This window comes from Juglans regia, chromosome 2 (genome assembly GCF_001411555.2).
Source record: "Juglans regia cultivar Chandler chromosome 2, Walnut 2.0, whole genome shotgun sequence".
In the NCBI taxonomy this organism is placed as follows: domain Eukaryota; kingdom Viridiplantae; phylum Streptophyta; class Magnoliopsida; order Fagales; family Juglandaceae; genus Juglans; species Juglans regia.
Genome location: NC_049902.1, coordinates 36,625,089 through 36,649,702, shown reverse-complemented (window position 1 = coordinate 36,649,702; position 24,614 = coordinate 36,625,089). Strand labels below are relative to the sequence as shown.

Here is a 24,614-nt window from a genome sequence, read left to right as displayed (position 1 = left end):
AAAGAAAATATATTTAAGTTAAGGTTCAATAGTAGTACTTCAATTTTCGATAATTTTTAAAAAATAATTTTATTATTAATCGTGAAGAGTGGAGTGTTACGCTATATAACCCAATGGAAAATGAATCTTAGTAAATCTAAATGCCTGGGCAGGTTAAAGAAAAAATAAGGAAGAAAGTAGACTATTAAGGGAGAAATTTGATTCTCTGAGTGCATCAATCCCCACACTAGTTTTCTCTATTCGCTCTTGCATATTAATATAATAAAAATTGGCGCTCTTCTATTTATATTTTCCCATCTTCAATTATACTTATTGACATGACATATTTTAAATAATTATTAGATAATTTATATTATAGACATGTGAAGCGAATCAAAATCTGTTTATTAGCAAGTGTTGATGAGGACGATAAAGTTTGAGATACATAATAATATTTCGAGCCAGATTCGGTACCGAATGGGTATCCAATAGTGTAAGTTTGTTTTCTACAAATATTTTAAAATCATTTTAAACATTTTAAAAAAATAAAATTTACAAATTTATTAAAAATTACTTCATTAATTATTAAGTAAAAAATATATTAAAAAAAATCGATACATGATATGTGTATAAAAATTTCGTGACTCTATCATTTCTCTTGTATTTATCCTTTACTAATAATCTTTCTAACTATAATCTTTTAATTATCATGCACACATCAAATAATTAATAGATAGGTAAAACATAATAAATAATTTTTTAAATATTTAATACCATGTCACGAGACAATTAGATGATAATGAATAAAAGAGTGATGGTACTCGTGTTAAAATATATAACCAAGCACTTAGATAAAAAAACGACATCGTTAGAGTATTTGACCGCAGTATCAGGATGTACAAAGACGAAGGCCCAGCTAGATCTCGGCCGTATGCCCGGCCGAATGCAAGGGAAGGATATATATCTCGCAAGTGGAATGCCCATCTAGGATTGTAAAAAGTAACGTCTCCACCGACGTGTCTCGAATCTAGGCCGTTGTTTCTTTCGGATTGGTAGTCGATGAGGAAGACTGACGTGGACCACTGCCACATTCACAATTTCCTAAAAAACTAGGGCTGATTTTTGAATTATCTATTTTTTTTATTTGAGCCACAAGCCCACGAGGGCAAGCAATTTCACCTACACATCAGAGAAACAGAACCTCTCTCTCTCTCCGAGGAAGGCACCCGACTGCGAGAGACCCTCTTTCTATTTCCTCTCTCCCAATATTTATTTCCAATCAGCTCCTTCAGCTGTCAGATTTTCAAGGAATCCAGAAGGTTCTTGATCAGAGAACATTTTTTTTTTTATTTATTTTTAGTTTCCGACAGGTATGTCAAAATCTCTCTTCTGTATATTTCTTCCTATGTCCATTCCGGAATTGATCTTATTGAATGTTATTTTACGTTTTTCATTTTGTCTCTGCTTGCTGTTTATGAAAATATTAAGGAAAAAAGTTTAAATTAGGGTTTCTGTTTCAGCTTCTGTGACTTAGATATTCCCGCAGTGTATGTATTTTATTTGGTGTTTGGATATAATCATTCTGTTTGGTTGCTGAGAAACTGGAGGTACACAGGAATTTGCTAGTCTCGTAATTTCTTTTGCAGGTCTGATTAAGTATGAATATTGGGTCTGCTAAGTTAAGGCCTAATTCTCTGAATTCTATTGGGGTTTTACGGTTTCTAAGGAACTGGCAGCTGAAAAACATAAGATATGATTTGTATTACTTTTCTGGTTAATAAGGGGTCTAAGAAACTTTAATAAAAACCATTCGGAATTGAGCTGTTGGTGGGAAGGTCGTGCCCGGCTTGTTATGAATCAATGATCCAAGTTTAAAATTCCATTTACAGTTTGCTTTTGTCACGGGTCTAGCTTGAGCAGTGATGGGCCTGGCGTGCATAGCTTTATGGATGGTTAAGACAGGCTTTTGTTGACAACCCAAATTTAAAATTTTCACGTAAAAAATCTGGCTTCTGGGTTATAAGGAATTATTTAGACTATGGGATTTGTAGAGGTGCTTATCTTTGTGAGTAACATTATTAGGCTAATGAAGAAAATAAGTTGGGGATGTTGAACGGCCTGATCTTAGGTAACTATGTCTCAAAATTGAGCTTTATGGGGCTATATGACTTTTAAAATGCTCTTTTAAGGATATATCTATTTCTTTCAGCAGGTAGTTTAATGATTTGGAGATTTTTATGTCGTTTTGTGTTTGCTTTTGGTTTTTGGTGTCTCTCTCCTGTTGTGGAATAGCAGAGGCTAGGTTAAAACTGTGACCAAAATTCGAATTTCTCATGCATAGGTTGAGAAATTCATTGAACTTATTTCAACAAGAAGATTGCTTTGGCGTGTGCATGTATTGGTTTTGTTAATGTAAAGTTTGGTTTCTAGTTGGTTGAGTTCATTTATGTTAGGAAACATGGTTATAAAAAAATTCAGAAAACATATCATTTTAGATTGGGATTCTTGGAAAAATCTTGTTATGCTACTTTAGGTATTTGGTTGATTTTGACTTGTTGATTTTGTGGTATTGAGATCTAATATAATCTAGTGCATCTATCACCTGCCGAAGAACTCATTTTAACTGATCTTCGATTGTAATCCTAATTCAATGTTTTAATTTAATCTTATGAACTTATCATTAATCTTATGATACCATTTTTCTGTATCTTTATTCATAATTAATATTCAAGCCTTTTGAACTTTGCGTCTTCAATGTTTGAGTCCCTATCCCTTCTCTTCTCTCTTATTATTATTGTTTCCCTATGTACATGGGTTATGCCTATTCCTTATTAATAAAACCTTTATTTACTGATCTTTTTTTTTCCCAGAGACTAATGCAACAGTGCATATTGGACAATGGCTGTTCAAACTTCTGTCAATTCAGTATATGATGACTTTGATGAGGAAGATGGGCCTACAATTTTCAAAAGGAGTAAACAAACGGCTAAGCAAAGTCCATTAAATTCAGAAGTAAAGAAGTTATCGTCTCAAAGGCATGATGGACACTCCGGGAGGCAGGTATCTGATCTACCTGCTTCCAATGGTCAGAACTCCTGTTTGCAGAAGGGTAAGATGGTTACATCTAATAAGGCATCACCAGTTAAATCTCCTGCGGCTATCCCAAAAGCATCAACTTCATCTGTCAAGGCATCACCTGAGAAGTCACCCATAGCAAATCCGAAGACATTGAATACGTTGGATGGTAAGGCAAAGCATTCAGCCGAACGCAACACACCAGCATCTGTTAAGGAGGAAAAGAAATCATTTGCAGAAAATGGTGATTCTGAGGATTCGGAAGATGATAAACCATTGAGTACCAGACTCAAGGGGAACTCCAACCATACCCACAAAGGGCTCAGCAAACCTGCTTTTACAACATCACTGCCATCTGTATCAAAAAGTATTGTCAAAACATGTTCTGAAGAGTCTGATGATGAAGTTCCATTGTCTTCAAGGTTCCCATTGAAATCCAATGTGGGTACTTCCAGTAGTAAACCATATAATTCTGGTGATAAAAAGCCTCTGGGTTCAACAATTCATCGAAATGGTTCCACCTTGAGGGATAAACAACAGAAATCTTCCATGCTAACGGGTAAGAGACCTCTAGATAAGGCCAATTCCTCAGAACAATCTTCAGTTAAAAAGACGAAGCTCTCTGATACACAAACACCTATGAAGATTAAGCAAGCGTCAGTCAAAGCAGAACAAAAGGCCGATGATGATGACCATATTCCAATTGCCCAAAGAATAAAGTCATCAACATCACTTAATAAATCTTCTTTCACAAAGCAAAAACCATTGAAAGTGGGTTCAGCATCATTCAAGAAAACAACTAAAATGTCAAAGAATGCAGCAAAAAACTCAAAATATATAAAGTCGACAAAAATGACACCCAGCTCTGGTGATGGACAGAAGAAATGGACTAACCTGGTTCACAATGGCGTCATTTTTCCTCCTCCATACAAGCCTCATAGAGTGAAGATGCTTTATAATGGAAAGCCAGTTGATTTGACTGCAGATCAAGAGGAGGTGGGTATCGATCTCTCCCTCTTCCTCTCCCTCTCCCTCATTGATGCACTCTAATCTTTATTCCCGTAGTTCATAATTTTGCTTGCAAATTCAATTGACTCTGACTTCACCATATATCGGATTTTCTTGAGTCTCTGACCCTCATTTGATGTGCTAATGAAAATTTCTAATTGCAGGTTGCCACTATGTATGCAGTGATGAAAGATACAGATTACATGCAGAAAGATAAGTTCAAAGAAAATTTCTGGACTGATTGGCGGAAGTTACTTGGGAAAAACCATGTGATTCAGAGCTTAGAGAAATGTGATTTCACGCCAATATATGACTGGTGCCAACAGGAAAAAGAGAAGAAGAAACAAATGAGCACAGAAGTAAGTGATGGCTCTTATGTACTTTCTGGGTTTGATAAGCAAAGAATGTGCACCCCCGGGATTAGTCGGGACACTGTTCCCGGACACCCGGTGCCAATAAAAATAAATAAAAATAAGCAAATAAAGTTGCATGATGAGCTTGATTATGAATTCACATCGTCCCTTCTTATTGTTTAGTTGGTTTGCTTCCAAATGAGTTGTTCTACCTTGTATTGACTAGTTCTCATAAGCACAATGTGAATGTGATCAATTGCTTCTCATATGATTGCTCATCTTTGTATACGTCCTGTGTAGTCGAGCTTCACAGATTGCCCATCTTTGCTTCCATTGTGAAGCCAATATGTCAATTTGGGTTACATACTCTGGGTCTAATTAATATGTTTCTGCTTCAAAACTGTTGACTTGCGTGTTTCTCTTCATGTAGGAGAAGAAGGCCTTGAAGGAAGATAAATTGAAACAGGAGGAGAAGTATATGTGGGCCATCGTTGATGGTGTTAAAGAAAAGGTTACTTTTATCTTTGATTTTTTTCCTTTTCCTTTTTGTTTAGGGGTGGGGGTTAACTTTTTGCGATTTGGGATGTTGTGCCTTATTTCCAATCCAATAACCTATCTTATAATCTGGTTGTTTTTATTATGTTATATAGGTCCATTGGTGATTGAATTCTGAATTTTATATTGCTGGTTGGCCTGTTAGAGCTATTTGATAGATCAGGTGTTAATTTATTTTCCCCCCCTAAACCTTTAGGGGGTTGGCTCAAGTGGTGCCTTGGCTTGGGGATATGCTCACCCAGGTTTAAGGTTAGAACCCTTAGGTGCAAACAATTTCTTTGGGCTGTGTCCAATCAGTGAAAAACTGATGTTTTGCCAAACTCGTGTAATGTGGGCGCTTTACATGTGTCTGCGGTTTAACCGGGTAAAAGGACATGTTGCGATTGTACAGTATTTTCCATTAAAGTCATTTTGCTCCTATTTGAGACTTTTCTCAAAACATGAGATATGGGTTTGATTTTGATTCTCCACATTTATTCAAGGTGTCTACCGCGCAAAAGATATTTTCGTGAGGTTGAAGTGAACCATTTGAGCACTGAGACTTTCCATATATTTTCAGGTTTTGGAGGATGTGGGGGATTGTATGAATTAAGAAGGCAAGAATTTTAGGTTTTGGTTCTATTTGAAATTGAACCAAAATGATTAAACCATCTCAAATTTTGACTTTGAGGAAATTCTGATAGTGTATAGTTCACCTTTGGCAATGGTTAGATATTGCTTGTCTGCTCTCTTGTACTGTTATTTACGTGGTTGTCTATCTTCACTATAGAGATATAGTGGAAATTGCACATTTTACTCACAAAATACCACCTGTTTTTTACTTTGCATCCCAACTACTAAAAGTTATAATTTTCTCTGTGACCTATCTATATCTTAACAGTCATATCCAAACCAAGTGTGCAAATAGAAACTTTTAGTAGTTTGGGGTGTAAAGTGGAAAAGTGGTAGTTTTTGTGTGAAAAGGGTAATTCTCCTATAGATCTATTTCTATTTCCATTTTTCTTCCTGTGATAATGTAGATGATAAATATGGTCTATTCTTCTTTCCTCAGACCTTATTGCATATTGTTCTTATCCTTAAATTTGCATCTAATTGTTATTACAATTTCAATCCTAGGTTGGAAACTTCAGAGTTGAGCCACCTGGATTATTTCGAGGCCGTGGAGAGCACCCAAAGGTTCTATTGATATTTTTTATCCGTGAAAATTAGTTTTGTGTGCAATTGAGTATTAGGATTCCCATGGCTATATGTGGAAGCAATGTCTTTAATTATAAGTTTTTATATTGGATTGACAGTGATTGCTTTTATATGATATCAGATGGGAAAGCTAAAAAAACGCATTCGCCCTAGCGATATTACAATTAATATTGGAAAGGACGCTCCAATTCCAGAGTGCCCCATCCCTGGCGAAAGGTTTTGTTCTTCATGATCTCCTTATAAAGAAAAAAAGTCGTGAGGAACTTTTTAAGGAAGAGATGTAGTAGTACTAAAATTTTATCTTTATATACAACATATATGATATTATGTATGTCAGTATATGTATGCATCCATTTATGCATCTATGTATGTATGTGATTTGAAAATACATGGGTCATAAAGGAAAAATCTATTTTGTTTTATTTGTGGTGGGAAGGTTTTAAGTTTTTTATTTTTTTATCTTTGGCAGCTGGAAGGAAGTAAGACACGATAATACTGTTACATGGTTAGCTTTCTGGAATGATCCAATCAATCCAAAGGAATTCAAGTATGTGTTCCTAGCAGCTAGTAGTACATTGAAGGGGCAAAGTGACAAGGAAAAATATGAGAAAGCAAGGATGCTTAAGGTTATTTATAAGAAATAAATTACTGAGCATGATGCTTAAGTCTCTTTCCATCCATTTTCCCCCCAAAGCTTTCAATGGTTGTCATTTTGGTAGTTTGGGATGAAATTGAATGATCTTGTTCTTATTGCTAAAACATTGTGATCTTGAGCACAGGACTACATAGAAAACATCCGGGCTGCATACACGAAGAATTTTACAAGTAAAGATGTCATGAAACGGCAAATTGCAGTTGCTACCTATCTTATTGATAAACTAGCTCTGAGGGCTGGCAATGAGAAGGTATATTTTGTGTAGATATACTTGAGCTGCCTATCTATATTTCCCTAAGCATACCCTGTGCGCCCACAAGTTGATGAATAAGGCTTTTTGTATGTTTGTTCATAAGTACTACGTAGAACAGAGTTACCATGACAGAAAAATAACCATGTATCTGCCTGAAAGATGACTGGAATGTTGTAGTTTCCCTTTGCGCTAGTTATTTCTATCGAGTTTCTATGTTTCTAAAAGGTTCGGAAAGGTCACTGTATTTGCTTGCATTTTTCTTCTTTATTTGCTTTTAGCAGCTTAGAATTCCAATTATCTTGGTTTTTGTTCATATTAGTGGTTGCCTTCCTGCAGGATGATGATGAGGCCGATACTGTTGGTTGCTGCACATTGAAAGTAGAGAATGTAAAAGCAGTAGCCCCAAACACATTGGAGGTATCTTGGAATTAGTTTTAGAAGTTCTAAACCATCTCAAATGGTTCCTTGCTTATAGTTTCTTGCTAGTGATAACCAGGGAACACTTTTTTTGATGAATTCAGTTTAACTTCCTTGGTAAAGATTCAATTAGATACGAAAATAAAGTTGAAGTTGAGCTTCCTGTTTACAAGGCAATTATACAGTTCCAAGCTGGTGAGTAATTTTGATTATCATTTAAGGATATCTGTGTGTTTGACTGTATGTATGTGAATGAAGACGATGTGTCTATTTTCTGTCTGCTCCAGGAAAGCGTGGCTCTGATGATCTTTTTGACCAGCTGGACACCAGTAAATTAAATGCTCATCTGAAAGAACTCATGCCTGGCCTTACAGCAAAAGTCTTCCGTACATATAATGCATCCATTACATTGGATGAGATGGTAAGATAACATACAGACCTCACAGTCTCTTGAGTCTATTTTTTTCACCTTTGATGTGAAAGGCCAGTAGGGTATTTGCATAGGTGCCTGAGGCAAGGCATGAGGACCCTCAACTTTATTCTGTTGCATTAGCAGTGCCAATGAGATAGTTCCTTTGCTTGTTATGAGTTAGTTTTGAATTCCTTATCTAGTCCTTCTGTCTTGTTCTGTTTAGAGTGCTCTTGTATTAACAAAAACGTCTTTTTGCTCAACTTGTCTTGTTTCCTGTTAATTCAACCCCCCTCCCCCAACCCTGCAGGGTTCTAAATTGGTTCATTTCTTGTGACAGTTGAATAGGGAAACTAGGAATGGAGATGTTGCAGAGAAAATTGTAGTTTACCAGCACGCCAACAAGGAGGTAAATACTGTTCCTCCGTAGAAGTCTTGGTTCATTATTTTTACTTCTAAAAAAAAAGTTATTTCATGATCTTGTTCCTTTTTTCTGACTTGTGGCATCTACATTTCTGGCTTTCTGGTTACAGGTCGCAATCATTTGTAATCATCAGCGGAGTGTTTCAAAATCTCACAGTCAACAAATGTCAAAATTAAATGAGAAGATTAGCCAGCTTCAGGTAACGTCCTTATGTTTAGTGAAAGACATGTTGTAGGCAAAGTATAGATTAACAATCTACTTTGGGCTTGCCTTTAAAAAATATCTACTCTGCGCTTGGGAGAGAGATTCTTGGTTGGTGGACCAATCTGTGTTGCTTTGTGTGAGAGATAGAGAGCGTGCGTTTGTAAAAGAATAAAATATTAATACTTACCATTGCATCGATGGCCCCACAGTTAAAATAAAAATAAAGTAATATTCATATCAAATATCAAAAGTCGTTTGCCAAAATGGTGGAAGCTTGAAGTAGAAATGGAAATTTTAAGATTTTATGGTTAACCTCGGTAAAGAAACTTGAAAATGTTGAAGGACCTAATCCTTGTATTAAGCGGCATCTCCTCACCCAATTAGCAAGGGATGGAGTGTGTGGTCATGAGTGGGTTATATTTTATCTATATTTATTTATCTGGAGGTAATTGCTACTAGAATATAAGTTTTTTTTTTTTTTTTTAATTACACCACACTTGTAAAAAAAACTAAGCTTATAAGCCTCTGTACAAGTGCCTTTTTCCGTACACCCAACTCTGATGATGTAATTTTTTTCTGGTGATGTTTTTGGTGTTTGCTACGGCGTGATTGTGTTTAGTCCAGTGTGTAATGGCTTATTCGAATATTGTTGGGTTTGAATCAAAGGTGTTTGAGATATCAAGGGATGGTAGATATGTGTTCATAATCGAAAGAGGATGGAAAGTTGTGAAAGAGTTAAGCTTGGGGACAACCACGGCACGATGGTTCTCTAACATGCTGGAGGATTGCATGAAGTCTGGGAGTAAGGAATTTTATTCCTCTCATCGGAAAGGATCCAGGGGCTATATGCACAGCGATGTTCTAACACACGAAGATGTTACTGGGCACTAGTGGAGTATGGTGGAGGTGGCCATCAGAGTTTCATTTTTATACCAAAAGATAGCGATGACAGGGGATGGTGGAAACTGGCGGAGGTGTTGAGGGAAGCTGGAAGAGAAGATGATATTGATCGCCAATCACAACCAGGGACGATGGTAGCTCAGCATCATAACTAGCCTTGTTCGTATCGGGAGGCACTCCAACAACCCAGATGTGAAGGTGTCAGAGGGAGAGCTAGCTCTAATGTATTGGCCTGCCCGAGAGGAGCTGTAGGTTTGCAAAAGTCATGTAGTGGTGCCGTTTCCATATATGCCCAGAGTATGGTGGAAGGTGGCTGGGATGTTGTCGGTCTGACTAAGGAAAAGGAGCAACATGTTTTGTATGAGATGAAGAGATAGATGGGAGAAATGCAAGACACAACATATTGGCTTATACGCTGCGTTGAGGAGAAGAAAGGGGTGGGTGTGGGTCTCGGAATGGGCCAGACAAATCCTATTGGGTCATGTGAAGGAAATGGGAGGGCTTCTTCAGGGAGTTTAGTGGGCCAGCAGAATTCTAATGGGCTTGAGCAGAATTTTAAAGGAAAAGAAAAAATGTGACTTGGCTTAGGCGTCGGGATCCAGCCCATGGTCCAGCAAGGCCCTAACACACAGGCCTCTTGTGGAGGAGAGGGAAAGGGAGTGATGTAGGCCCATCGGCGCATGGGGATTAGCCACCGACATCCGGCGACGAAGACAAGGTCGACGAAGGTAGCTGGTGCCTCAACTGATACTACCTCGTTGATAAAAGTGCCAGCGGCAACTTCTGTAGATAAGGGGGTGGCAAGCTTCGATGAGGTAGTAGGTGAAGTGACGCGATCGTAGGGGGGGTATCCACAAAATGAGTCACCAGAGGCTTCTACCTCTATTATTGGTATTCTTGCGTTGGAAAACTTACCGGATAGTGGAGGAGAGGGCCCTCAAGGCAGCTACATGGAGACGGGCAACATTCTTAGTTTGATCCTGGCACTCAGTCATGGCCCAAAATTCTCTGCCAAAGACTCGAGAATGGAAGATGTAGCTAGGGGGGTGTTGGATGATTCAAACCTGCAATTGATCCCCTATGATGGAGTGTACAATGATGGGGGAACTGCTGAACCAACCCCACTATGCACGATATCACCTAGTCTAAACTTAGAGGTTTATATCAGAGTGGGTGTTTACGAAGGTTGAGGAGGTACAAACTGAGATTTCTTGTGTAGGCTTCGAAGAGCAATTTTGAGCCCTCCTTGTTGCTATTGAAGATACTTGTCTGAAGTCAGCCACAGAGAGAGAGAGGGAACTCAAAAGGCTCAAATGTACTATTAATTATGAAACAAAGGAGGGGAGTGGAGGAAGGGATAGATTGAAAGGGAGGGGTGCTCTTTTTGTTAATGAAATCTAAGCTCCTTTCTTGGAACTTGCGGGGGCTTAATGATCGCAACAAGCGTCTTCGCATAAAATCTTTGTTGCAGACATGGAAGGTTGATGTTTTGTGTTTCCAAGAAACCAAGTTGTGTTATTGATAGAAGAATCATTCGTAGTTTGTGGGGTTGCCCATTTATGGGCTGATCTTATTTGGCTTCTAGGGGAGTTTCATGCGGCATTCTTTTAATGTGGGATAAGAGAGTGGTGGAGGCAGTTGATGAGTGTATTGGGAATTTCTCGATCGCTTGCTTATTTAAAAATGTTGAAGATGGGTGGGAGTGGGCTTTTGTAGGCACTTATGGGCCAAACATGGATGGAGATAGGAGAAGACTTTGGGAGGAGTTGGCGTGTCTATGCTATTTATGGGATGTGCCCTGGTTCATGGGTGGTGATTTCAATATTACCCACTTTGCCAGTGAGCGATCGGGGCGCTATCGGGACCCCTCGGCCATGGAGGAGTTCTCTAAATTCATATTTGATTTGGACCTCATGGACCTTCCCCTTGTTGGGGGCTAGTTCACATGGTCAAATAGTCGAAGTTGGTCCAGATTGGATAGATTTCTCGTCTCCCCTTCGTGGGAGGCTTACTTTCTGGAGTTGTGTAAGAAACAATTGCCACGAGTCTGCTTAGACTATTTTCCTATCTTGTTAAAATACGGAGGTGTTCATGGGGGACGCCGGTATTTCAAGTTTGAAAATATGTGGCTAACAGTTGAGGGTTTTATAGAGAAGGTTCGTTCTTGGTGGTCTTCTTATCAGTTCACAGGTACTCTCAGTTTCATTCTTGCAGGTAAGCTACGGGCTCTGAAGCAAGATCTAAAGAAGTGGAACTTGGAAGTCTTTGGCAACATTGATGACCAGAAGGCTACCCTCATGGAGGAGCTACAGGAGTTTGAAGGGAGGGAAGTGTTGGGAGATACCTCGGAGGAAGCATTATTGAGGAAAAGCTCGGTTGTGACGGAACTAGAAAGGGTGGTGTTGATGGAGGAGACCTCATTGTGCCAAAAATCCAAGGCACTTTAGTTAAAGGAAGGTGATAAATGTACAAAATTCTTCCACAAAGTGGCTAATTTACATAGGCGTAGCAATGCTATTGAGACACTCCACTCAGGTACTCAAGTGCTCTCTTCCCCCTCTGAAATAGAAGACCATGTTGTACATTATTATGAGAACCTTCTCACGGAATCGGCTTGCTAGAGGCTGGAGCTTGATGATTTGTTGTTTGAGTCTATTGACCCGCAGAGTGCGAGTTGGTGGGAAAGACCTTTTGATGAAGCTGAAATTCATAAGGTTATTTGCGGCATACCAAAGGATAAAGCACCGGATCCGAATGACTTTTCGATGCGATTCTTTCAAGCTTGTTGGGATATTGTGAAATGTGATGTTATCCTGGTTTTCTTTGAATTCCAATCTTTCAAGAAATTTGAGAAATGTCTCAACATGACGTTTATTGCCCTCATACCGAAGAAACAGGGGGCTATGGCAGTTGAAGATTTCTACCCCATATGCCTTGTGAGTGGAGTGTACAAGATCATTTCGAAGGTTCTTGCAAATCAACTAAGCCCAGTTTTGGAACAAATTATTTTCTAAGCCTCAAAATGAATTTGTTCGGAGAAAAATGCTTGATTTGGTCCTTATTGCCAATGAGTGCTTGGATCATAGGCTGCAGGAGAGAGTTCCGAGTATTCTATGCAAAGCTTGACATGGAAATGGCTTATGACCATGTGAACTGAGAATTTCTTTTATATTTGCTTGGGAGGTGTGGCTTTGGTGATAGATGGATTTCATGGATTCGACAATGTATCTCTACCGCTCGCTTCTCGGTATTAGTTAATGGCATCCCTGCTGGTTTTTTTAACAGTTCTCGTGGTTTGAAGTAAAGGAACCCATTGTCTCCTCTACTTTTGTTATCGTTATGGAGGCACTTGGTCGGATGGTAAAGGCTGCTATGGGTGGTGGTTTGTTATTTGGATTTTTGGTGGGTAATGGTACTAATGGCTCTATCTTAAGCTCACTTATCTTATTTGCAGATGATACTCTCATTTTTTGTGAAGCGGATCATGGCTAGATTCAAAATTTATGAGCAATTTTGTTATGTTTTGAAGCCGTTTCTAGGCTTAAAGTGAACCTTGGTAAGTCCGATATGGTTGCAGTGGGTGTGGTGCCTAGTCTCAATTGCCCGGTAGGCCTTTTGGATTGTAAAGTGTCATCATTGCTTATGAAATATTTGGGCCTACCATTGGGAGCAACCTTTAAGGCTAGAGCGATTTGGGATGGGGTTGTGGAGAAAGTAGAGAAAAGACTGGGTGGTTGGAAACGGTTATATTTATCGAAAGGGGGTCGACTCACATGAATTAAGAGCTCGTTATCTAACCTCCCTACCTATTTTTTATCGCTATTTCATCTGCCTACAAGGGTGGTAAGTAGGATTGAGAAATTATTTCGAGCATTTTTGTTGTTGAGAGGGTGGGGGGGAACCGAAAATCCATCTTGTTAAGTGGAAGGAAGTTTGTTCTCCAATTTCGAATGGTGGCTTGTGAGTGTGCAACTTGAGGATTTTCAATAAAGCTTGGGAAAATGGTTATGGAGGTACCAACAGGGATGCCTCTGTGGCGGATCTGAGGGTATCTTCTCATGGTTCTCATCAGTAGAATGTCCTATTTAATAGGGATATTCATGATTGGGAACTGCACACTGTTTCAGAATTTTTCAGATTGATACACTCTACGGTAAACAATATGGCATAGGGGGATAGGATGCAGTGGAGGTCCAAAGGCAACAGGAAGTTTACAGTCAATGAGTATTACAAAATTTTGGCATCACAAGGTAATGCTCCATTCTCTTGGAAGAATATTTGGAGATTTCGTGTGCCTTCTAAAGTAGTTTTCTTCCTTTGGACTACTGCTCTTGGGAAGATTTTGACCACGGACAATTTGAAGAAAATAGGGGACTCATTGTGATAGATTGGTGCTACTTGTGTAGAAAACAAGGAGAATCGGTGGGTGTTGTGGGATGATATCTTTAGAAGAGTTGACGTCGCTTGGGTAATACCTAAGTGGTTGATTTACTGGCTGGTTGGAAGGAGATTCAAGGCTGTCATCAAGTGGTGGCAGTGTGGAAGATGATTCCGATGTGTATTATATGGTGTATTTGGGCGGAAATGAATTATCATTGCTTTGAAGATAGGAGCGCACAATGGCGGAGCTTCAGAATTTTTTTATACACTATTGCTTTGGTTTTCTGCTATTGTATTTAATGGGAACAATGCCTATGATTCTGTCCTGAATTTATCATCCCTAGAACGTATTTAGGTGCTCTTTTGTATACTCCCTGTGTACACGTGTTATGCCTATTTCATTCGTATCAATGAAATTTACCTCTTTACTTATCAAAAAAAAAAAGAATTGAAAGGTAAGAAAGCATTTAATGAAGCAGGCCTTGACTATCAGAAACTGAAAGTTGTATTAGGGGGGACACATCCATGGTGGTTGTTTCTTAATACATTTATCTCATTCGAGACTTGCATGGGCCAGACCAAAATTAATATGTTTATTTCTTATCAAAAAAATACATTTATCTCATGATGCATTTGGATCATAAATTTCCCAAGCAAAATAAATGTCTTACTTTTCATATTTTGTCTTTTCCTTTGTAGTGTTAGTAATATAGCATGCCTCTTAGTATCATGCCCCTTAGTCTTCTATGTCAGGGATGCAAAGTACGTGGGTGTTCATTCATTTGCTTGTGCCTTGTGGTGTTGGTTAAGTCCATGCTTAGCTGACCATTTCTTTTTTGTTTTTTGTTTTCTTTTGTGGGGGTTGGGTGTGTAGAGCTTGCTGAAAGAGTTGAAGACAGATTTGGACAGGGCAAGGAAAGGGAAGCCCCCATTAAAGAATGCTGATGGAAAACGAAGGAACTTGGCTCCTGAAGCGTAATATTACATGTTTCCTCTTTAAACCAATTATTTGTCCTGTTTGGTCTTGCTATTTCACTGCAGTATGAATTTATGTTACACAGGATAGAGAAAAAGATTGCTCAAACCAATGTAAAGATCGAGAAAATGGAACGGGATATGAAGACCAAAGAAGATCTGAAAACCGTGGCATTAGGCACATCAAAAATTAACTACCTTGACCCTCGGATCACAGTCGCATGGTGCAAGCGGCATGAAGTTCCCATTGAGAAGGTGAATAGCTTCTACAATAATTTTTTTGGATTAAATATCTTACAAACAAGCTTGCTTCAATTTCACGGAATCAATACTAAAAAGTACTGCACATTCTTCCAGCGATGACAATAGGTAGATAGAACTTGTGTCTTTGCCTAGTGCTATGTGGTGACAGCATGGCCTTGACTCGCTGGGTTCAGTTCTGCCTAATGTGTTGGGGGAAAAAAAAAGTTGAAGTTGTTTTAAGTAACTGCATTCATTAATCGGTTAATTGCTTCTTATTTTTCCGAACTTCCACAGATATTTAACAAGTCTCTTCTAGCGAAGTTCGCCTGGGCGATGGACGTAGATCCTGATTTCAGATTCTGATATTTGGAAACGATGCTTGCTTGGCCTCTCCTTCACCGCCCCTTCACCCACCCAAATCACAAGTCCTCTTTGTTTTATCCTTTTCCATTAAAGCTACTCACAATTTTTTATTTCTTTTTTCTTTTTTTTAATTCTCAATATCCAGCGGAAAATTTGATGTAGTATGTTCGTCTAATCTAATTATGGGTTGAGTTGCCCTTTTTCCTCTCTCTGTCTTTTTTTTTTTGTTTTTTTTACCTTTTTCGGAGTACAAGAAAATGTTAGAAAAGAAGTAAATTTCATTGTTTATATCACTTGTTTACATTCCGGATTTTGTTGGATTCTATGGCGCCTCCCTTAGGGGTGTAAATTTAAACCGGAAAATCGGGAAACCGGTCCGGACCGGACCGAACCGGACCGGTTGGTCCGGTTTTGAACCGGTCCGGTCCGGAACCGGTTCCTATTTTATGAAAACCGGCCGGTTCCGGTCCGGTTCCGGTTCCGTAGTTTTTGGGACCGGACCGGACCGAACCGGACCGGTTGGAAAAAAAATATATAAAAATTAATTTATATATTATACAAAATATTTATATATATAATATATAATTATATATTAAATTTTTATATATAATATATATAATTATATATCATATATGAAAAAATTTTATATTATAATTTATAAATAATAACATAAAATGTTAATCTTAAATATGAACATTTGTAATTTATTTGATTATATGTTATTAATATAATTATATATAAGATAATGTTGTTATAATTTATAAAATAAAAGTTTAATCTTAAAGATAAAAATTTAATTGATCATATGCTTTAAGCATAATATATATATTAAATTTTTAATAACATTTTATAATAAGAATTAACACTTTATTATATGTTTTTTACATTTAAAAAAAACCGGAAAATCGGACCGGACCGGACCGGAAAACCGGTAAAACCGGAAGTACCGGTTTAGGAGGGTAATCGGGGCGTAATCGGTTTTGAAAAATACAAAACCGGTACATACCGGTTCGGTCCTAGATTTTGTCCAAAACCGGACCGGACCGGACCGGTTACACCCCTAGCCTCCCTCGTAATGCCTCCCTCGTAATGCAAACTCGTTCATGCTTTCCCGTCTTTATTCTCGAGACTCGAGCTTCGAAGAGAAGGAAAATGATGAATAAATATTACTGTTTACAAGACTCTTTTCGCATCTTTAAGAGTATTGGTAATGGTCTAGTCATTGTCAAGTCTAAAATTTAATTAGAATGTTGTATTTTGGCCATAATATGGATTTGTAGCTAGTTTAGTCTATATTGGACTAGCTATCTTAAAATCTAAATAATAATAATATATAATTTTTTTAATATTTTATAAATACACTTCATATATTAATTAATAATTTTATTAAAAAATAAAATTATATTTTTTCAACTATTTTTTCCCTCAACCTAATTATTCAATAAATATATTTTACCAACCATTCATTCAACAATTACGTATACAAATATATCAACATTTCTTCTAACCAATATTTACATTTAGAATTGTGGTTGAAGCTAACAAACATGCCAATAACTTATTATACCAACCAGATTAGAAAAAAACTTATTGTACCAATCAATCACCATCTACAATTCTTGAATGAACTAATTTGTCACTAATCCTTCTTCTTTTATCAACTTTTTTAGTTGTAACTAATAGTTGAAAGATGCCTCTGTTCACCGTCATATGGGGTTGCTTGGACAACAACATTACAATGTTGCACTGGGGTGCTATTACAACCTCCTACTCCACTTTGCAATAGAGTAGTGAAGAATGGGTCATCATCAAAACGTGTGTCCATCTTTAAAAAATATTAAATTTTCAAGAAGTCAGAGAAGTTGGCCAATATTCATATTGTTGTATTATATAGTATCTCATCATGGAATATTGCAGTATCTTAGCATCATATTACAGTATCTCAACATCATATTGCATAAACAAAGGAAATTGAATAATAAAATCCAAAGGAATCAATCACAAGATTATCTTAACAATTGTATATATTTAAGTACCAACAAAAATCAAAAGTATATATTTAAAACCTACAATTCTTCTAAACTGCCCATGTACACAACTAAATAAATAAAACAATCTTGTAACAACCATGTGTAAACAGAAAACAGCCACTTCAAGAAATAAAACCATTGAGCTCACAACAAGATTAATTGCAATCATAAAGGAGCATTACTAGCAACTACTAGCATATTTACAAATTCATGACACAAAAAGCAAGTGGCATTGCAAATCTGTTACAAGTCCCTTAGGCTTTGCATTCTTCTAGTTTTTGAAATCAGAAAAAAAAAGTTATTGAATTCTGTAACAAGAACATAATTTTTGGAGTACTGAATTAAACCAATCTGTGTGTGACATGGAAAATTCTAACTTTTAACACATTATCTCATGATGTAACTTATTATCTGCTTCTGAGATTCCAGCACTACTTTTTGGTGTAAGGAAATAGTAAGGATGCAGTGGTTCCTTGCATTTCGAGTAGTGATGACGCTTAAAGAATGAAAAGTGAGGAAGAGCCCCTTAGGCTATCATATTTCACTATCCATGCGCACACACTCTTAAGACTACTGTGGGTGCCTGCTGCATTTTATTAGACTAACAAATTAGTGTGATTTTCTAGTTACCTTTACTTAGTTAGAGTTAGTAAGCTCTTAAAGCTGCATTAACAATTTAATACACCTTCATATGTACAGACCATACGTTGCAATAATATCTTCTAACTTCAACACATTCTCATTTGTTTCTCTGTTTTTCATTTCTTGAGTTACCGATTGTTTTGTGATTTGTCAAACCCCTTGCATTTGATAGCACCACAAGTGAGGTCTTCGATTATATGGTGGTTAATTTCTGTGTTTTGAAGTTATTTAAGACAATCTTGTTTTTCATTTGGCAAAGTACCAATATATTTGAAGAGCAAGAATAGGTTCATCACAAAGTGGTATAAGACTAATCACAATCACAGATTTGCAATAACAAAATATCAATCACAGGAATACCAATCACAGAATACCAATCAATGCCTTTCAATAATCAATAACATTGCACAAACTTAGAATCCAATTAATAAAACCATCATAAATCTCCAGCAATCAAGGCTATATATACATCTCCCAAATAAATATTGTATAAAAAACAGAGCAAAACAGGGTTTACATACCTAAACCTGGACGTGGGGATCGATTGATTTTATGAGCGTGCCACACAGTCCAGTGATGAAAATTGCCTCCAACTATGGCATTCTAAAACTCAAAAATTCGTCATGTGAAATCAAAGAAATGAGAAAGAGAAATATGAGTGTGTGTGTGCGTTCAAACAATTGGTGATGTGAGACCCCATGAGTATGACGGAGAGTGACTGAGAAAACTTACCACCAGCCGAGACTTCCAGTGTGGAGAAGGCGGAGAAGACCTGCTATGTTTCGGGAGAAAGAAAGAAATGGGCAAAGAAAAGAAGGGAGTTTCGGGAGAGAAGCTTCGGGAAAAAGAAAGAGAAGGGCGAAGACGAAGGAAAGAGAAGGAGTTTCGAGAGAAAAAAAGAAAAGAAAGAGGAAATTAGGGTTTTGAGAAGAAGACAGAGAAAAATTGAGGGAAAGAATAACGGGAGCAACGAAATTAATAAAATAAAATATTGATTCGTGTGCAGTGGCTCTCCAAGTCTGGCGAGAAGTGAAGATTTACTGTAGCATAAAACTTAAACTTAGATGTGGATGTTTTTTTTCACATTTGCATTTAATTTAGATTTGCATTGACAAATGACTAGACCATTACCAATGCTCTAAATGAAAGAACAAGACAAGTTGGACATCAAAGCCTCTCCAAACTCGGAAACTCCGAAGAAATTGTACGCGTTCTCAAGCATTCCCTCTTTTAAATCATTACTAAAATACGTCAGACATACATTGTACCCATTAACAACTCCATCTGCAATTTGTTAATATAAATCCAACTGATCAAAACAATTCGGTCTCTCTAAGCACGGCCAGGCAAGGCTCAAGATTATCAGCTTTAACCTAGTACCACTTTATATATATATATATATATATATATATATATATATATTACAAAATTGCCATTCTTTTGTATATTGGAGAACAAAACTTGGGCCACATATTATATTAGTCAGGTTTGGCCAGGAGGAATTAATTTAAATTTATAAAATATTCCTTTGAAAAAAAAAAAAAAAACTAAGTAAAAAAAAATCTTGATAGACAATATAGGTGAATGGAGGAATGAAGGAGAGGATGAGGCATCGTGAATGGAGGAATAAAGGAGAGGAGGAAGTCGATGTCTCCTCCCCTACAGCGAAAATCAGATTTAAAACCCTTAATTTTTTAAGGGAGGGGCGGGGGGAGACAAATAATCGATCTTAAACCTACCGCGTGCCATGGTTGAGATCAATACGAGAGAACTTTACATCCAATACAATACAAGCTTATTCATGCATGCAGTACCAGTACCAGTACCAGTACCTTTCATTTGTTGCATGTAATTCGCGCGTTAATCATGTTTTTAGCACGTCTCTATGAAGCTTGCACAATATATCATCATGACCTCCCGAATATTTTGTACTCGAATCTAGACATGCAACAACATGAAACCTATTCTACGAACGTCTTTCTTTTAAAACTAATTTCCAGATAAAAATATTAGTACTGGCGAAGAGCCTCATTCTGGTACTGGAGATCATCATAGAAATAAGATGGAACAAATTGATTAAGATCTTTGTTTTAATTGAGACGAAATAATATATGTGGACATTGAGGAATATGAGGGACAGGCCTGCTGTTAATCCACACATGATATGATTCATGTTTCTCAAACCTCTCGAGCTACGCGGATTCCAAGGATTTTGATCGTATGATGTTTTAATAAGATGCAATATATTCTTCCAACTAATTTGCAGTTGAGGATAACGACGTACAATCTTGACTTGGGAAAAAATGTTACAGATGAACCCCTTACTCATGAAGGCCAGCTAGCTTTAGAAGTCCTCCTGTTATTTTGAGACAACGATAAAATATAAAATTTTTATCTCATTTTATTATTATAATTTTTTTATATTTTTATATAAAATATAATAAATAATTTAACATCTTCAAGTTTTAATATAATTTTTTTAAATCTCAAAATAATAATATTTTAAACTTTTATCTAAAATTCAAAATTCTCGTCTCTCCAAATCTACCGTCAAATGTTTGGTTCGCAAGTCCTATAATTTATATAGGAGTTTAATTGGCTTCCTATTGATGGAGGTGCTTTGTTTATTGGATTCCTATCTAGTTTTATGAGTTACTAGTGTATTATATATATATATATATATATATATATATATATATATATATAGGAGAATAAACTGTACGTCTTGAGACTGATACTGGGATGATCTTGAAAGAAATGTCTTATTTTCATCTCAAAATATATTTTGGAAAGAAAACCCAATCTTTTAAGACGAAGACCTGATCTGTTGTAGTGTGATCCTGTGCAACACTGATAATGTGAAAAAGGATTAAATATTATTTTGTGTACTTACTACTCGTGGTGAGGGGTATTATTCGGACTCGGGACATGCGACCACAATAGTAGTCTTGGGTCTCAAAAATTTCAACCGGGAAAGTTTCCTCATATTTTGCACTAATTTAACAATATCTGGGTATATCCCTTTTTTTTTTTTTTTTAAATCTGTTTTTTAATAATAAAAAGAAAAGTGAAAAAGGAAAATCAGCCAGCCATCGAGAGAATCAAATGGCAATCGAAATGATAGGGACGAAGAAGAACAAGACATTCTGACACCAAGATTTAGGATTAAGCACGTTACGATTAACAATAAAAAGCAGAAGGAAATACGACAAAAGTACAAAGATAAAGCTTATACATGACCTACAGACATCCGGCGACCTTATTGGCATACAAGCTTAGATATATTACTAGTACATCTTATTACTTAACACATCCATGCAGACACCATATATAAGGGGTTTGTCTAGTTTTGGTCGTTTTCAGTTTCGCCAGCAGCACCATGTCCTGGGTGACCACCATGACCTGGTTTACCGTGTCCGTGTCCGTGACCGTGGCCGTGTCCGTAGCCGTGTCCGTAGCCGTGGCCGTACCCGTGGCCACCATACTTGGCCTCCTCCACAGAGTCAGTTTGTACAGCCTCCTCTGCAAAATAGATCGTTTAAATCATGTTTATTACAAACATGGCTAATTTATAATAAGGTGATAATTAATACTTGTGATCATGTTGAAGTTAGAAGATGATGGATATATCGTAGCTAGGTTCAAAGTCTTAGTTAATTCTACACAATGATTACATGATTAAATTTAAGCATCTCTCTAAATTTTAAATTGCGTTATACTTTTCATGAAGGCTTAGAGATGAGCCTTACCGAGGATTGCGAACAAGAAAAGCATTTCAACTGAAAAACATAACACACATACGTACACAGGTGTGTATGTGTGTGTGTATTAATACCCTAGGGAAGTAAGAAACTCACGGGTTTGAGTAGTCTCAGCGAGCTCACGAGCTGAGACCAGGAGAACAACAGCAAAGGCGAGACCGAGAAGAAGAAAAACCTTGGAGGAAGCCATTTTCCTTAACAACTTAGAGAATCGGACAATGCACTTGGGAAAGACTCTTTAATTGGAAGATAACTCTATTGAGTGAAGGATATTGAGTCTGTAGTGTGGCTCTCCCCATTTATAGAAATGAGAGGGAGGGAGGGAGGGACCGATGGGACCATAACTTTTGTTTGGTTTTGATGATAAGATCAGTGTATAAAGTAAACATTGGAGTACTCCATGAGTAAAAAAGAAAGATTTAGGTATTGTTTTTAATTTATTTTATTTTATTTTATTATTATAATTATTTTAAATTTTTATATAAAATAAAATAAATAATTTATTATTTTAAATTTTAAAATAAAAATAATATTAAAAATATATATTCTAATAATATTTTATTTTATTTTATTTTATTTTTATTTCATTTTATCTTTAAAATAAATTAAATTTAAAGTTACGTGTTTAGTTAATAAAGTAATTTTAGATATTTTATAAATAATAATAAAGATATAAGAATTGAATATTAAATAATTTTTAAAAAAAAGATAAAAAATAATAAATTTTTATTTGGAGGTGATAGTGGGCGTCATAAGTTTCGGAAAAGTAAAAGTTTCTATCTAGACAAGGAAAAATGGAAAATCATCGTTATCCAAAAAGAAAAAAGAAAGCGAAAAATGACTTGGGAGTCGGGACTGTAGTACGTACCGACAACGAGTTGTCAAGTGTGATTGAAAAGAAATGGGACCGTGGGACGTGGCAAATGGTTACTTTTGAAAGTCATGAACCATATACGTACCTACCACACTAATTTGCGTTCCCTGATTATTATCGACCCCTCAGTTTAAATATTATTAGAGACACGTATATTATAAAAAAATAATATTTATAATTATGAGTGTGTAAGTATTATATAATTATTTAAAAAAATAAATAAATATAAGATTTATATAAAAATAAATTAATTTGTTAATAATAAATTTTACTATTTTTTAAATTAACTGTATGATATTTTATAATAATTTTATAAAATATTTTATAAAAATAATATTATTTTATAAAAATATCATTACTTTAAAATATATATTGTGAAATATATTACGTAAATATCATTACTTATTAGATAAATTATTTTTGATAATCACATTTATATTTTTTGTTTTTATTTTTTACTTGAAAAAAGTATATATAATATTACTCGAAAAAATAAAAGAGTGATGACTCGATGCTAGAATAAGGTAAAAAACCACCACGGAGTAACAACGAGGGAGAAAATGAGTAAAGCGGGAGAGAGATCAATCGTTGAAGAATATTCGTAACTCTGATCGAAAATGATCGGCTTATCGAATGATGTTTATATGTTCAATACATTAATTAATGTTTAGGGTTGGTTAGACTCCTAAAAAACGATAATATTCGGTGATTTATTAATTAAGCCATGATTCAACGTTTCACACCTGTATTTTTCTTTTCTAGGCATAGGGTTTTGCCCCTATCATCAACTTCTTGTTAAAGATGATATACTCCTTAAATTAGGCCGAATTGAACCGAATCGAGTCGAACCGAGCCAATCAACTCTTAAGTTAGGGATATCAATTACTATGTAATGAGATATATATACATTATTTCGTTTGATTACAAGATTTAGTTGAGATAAATTTGATTTAATTTAATTTTTAAATATTTAATTTTTAAATTATTAAATTTATTTTAATTCAAAATTTTTTTATATGTGAGATTTATAATTTTTTTCAACTCAACTATCTTTATACATAAAATTTATAATTTTTTTTAATTTTTTTAAAATAATAAATTTATCTTAATAACTAAATATATTTAAATTTATTTTAAATAAACTCTATATCAATCACTTCACCTATTTAACTTATTATTATTTATAAAAAAATCAATTTAATTTATAAAAAATTAAACCCAATACTTATTTCAATCGAAACGCAGCCACTGTCGTAACTCTCTGCCAGAAACAAAAATGAAAGTAATGTGCTTACCTAATTTTTTGACTATTCCACAAATTGATCAAAGTCCGGTACGAGTAGCGATATTATTTGTAATTAATAAGAGCCGACAGAGAGTAGTTGGCATTGGAGTGCGCGCGCTAGTGTAAGGCCACCATGATGTACGTACCTGTATGTATATATATATATATTGCATAGAGTTTTAATAGAAGAAAAATTCATTTTATCAATTATTATTTATTATTTTACATCTTATATTTTATAAAAAATACTCTTATACTCTATTAAAAATATCACACATTTTATAAAAAAAAATTATAAATATAAAATAAAAATAAATAATAACTGATACATTCCTTTAATCAAAACCATGAACCATATCAGCTTTGCCTGATTTTTTAACCATATGATCTGCTATATATGTTAATTTGGGTATTGTATTTAAAGTAAAGAAAATGTGAACATGCTCAGCCGCAATTAAAGAAAGTTGGGGAGAGAACCAGTATAAGCATGCAGCTAGTGTTACCTATCTTTTTGTTCTTTTGGGAATTGTATTATTTGTGGGCAATACTAATCATGTACCGAATCGATCTGCAAAACCGCTACAGGCCACAGGAAAAATAAATATTGTGGTAATATTGAGTTCCGTCTGCTA

At 35.8% G+C, this 24,614-nt stretch overlaps 2 protein-coding genes across 2 annotated transcripts; one reads left to right on the top strand and one right to left on the bottom strand.

Annotated features, from left to right (window-relative positions):
• Nucleotides 1-1,153: 1,153 nt before the first annotated feature.
• Nucleotides 1,154-15,596, top strand: LOC108984736 (DNA topoisomerase 1 alpha-like). The gene is made up of 16 exons (XM_018956785.2): nucleotides 1,154-1,349; nucleotides 2,850-4,050; nucleotides 4,227-4,421; nucleotides 4,846-4,926; nucleotides 6,087-6,146; nucleotides 6,289-6,383; nucleotides 6,637-6,793; nucleotides 6,947-7,072; nucleotides 7,412-7,492; nucleotides 7,597-7,687; nucleotides 7,780-7,913; nucleotides 8,242-8,310; nucleotides 8,435-8,524; nucleotides 14,684-14,784; nucleotides 14,871-15,039; nucleotides 15,322-15,596. The coding sequence occupies exons 2-16, from the start codon at nucleotides 2,878-2,880 to the stop codon at nucleotides 15,388-15,390; spliced, it is 2,691 nt and encodes an 896-aa protein (XP_018812330.1). The 5' UTR covers nucleotides 1,154-1,349; nucleotides 2,850-2,877; the 3' UTR covers nucleotides 15,391-15,596.
• Nucleotides 15,597-21,201: 5,605 nt separating this feature from the next.
• Nucleotides 21,202-22,149, bottom strand: LOC108984723 (cold and drought-regulated protein CORA-like). Its single transcript, XM_018956771.2, has 2 exons — nucleotides 21,920-22,149; nucleotides 21,202-21,584 (listed from the first exon to the last, which is right to left on the bottom strand). The coding sequence occupies exons 1-2, from the start codon at nucleotides 22,011-22,013 to the stop codon at nucleotides 21,406-21,408; spliced, it is 273 nt and encodes a 90-aa protein (XP_018812316.1). The 5' UTR covers nucleotides 22,014-22,149; the 3' UTR covers nucleotides 21,202-21,405.
• Between the last annotated feature and the right edge of the window lie 2,465 nt (nucleotides 22,150-24,614).

Coding starts and splice junctions, on each gene's coding strand:
- LOC108984736 (XM_018956785.2), top strand. CDS start 2,878: ATGGCTGTTCAAACTTCTGTCAATTCAGTATATGATGACTTTGATGAG. Junction 6,384..6,636: donor TGCCCCATCCCTGGCGAAAG/GTTTTGTTCTTC, acceptor TATCTTTGGCAG/CTGGAAGGAAGTAAGACACG. Junction 7,493..7,596: donor TAGCCCCAAACACATTGGAG/GTATCTTGGAAT, acceptor TGATGAATTCAG/TTTAACTTCCTTGGTAAAGA.
- LOC108984723 (XM_018956771.2), bottom strand. CDS start 22,013: ATGGCTTCCTCCAAGGTTTTTCTTCTTCTCGGTCTCGCCTTTGCTGTT. Junction 21,585..21,919: donor CGCTGAGACTACTCAAACCC/GTGAGTTTCTTA, acceptor TCTATTTTGCAG/AGGAGGCTGTACAAACTGAC.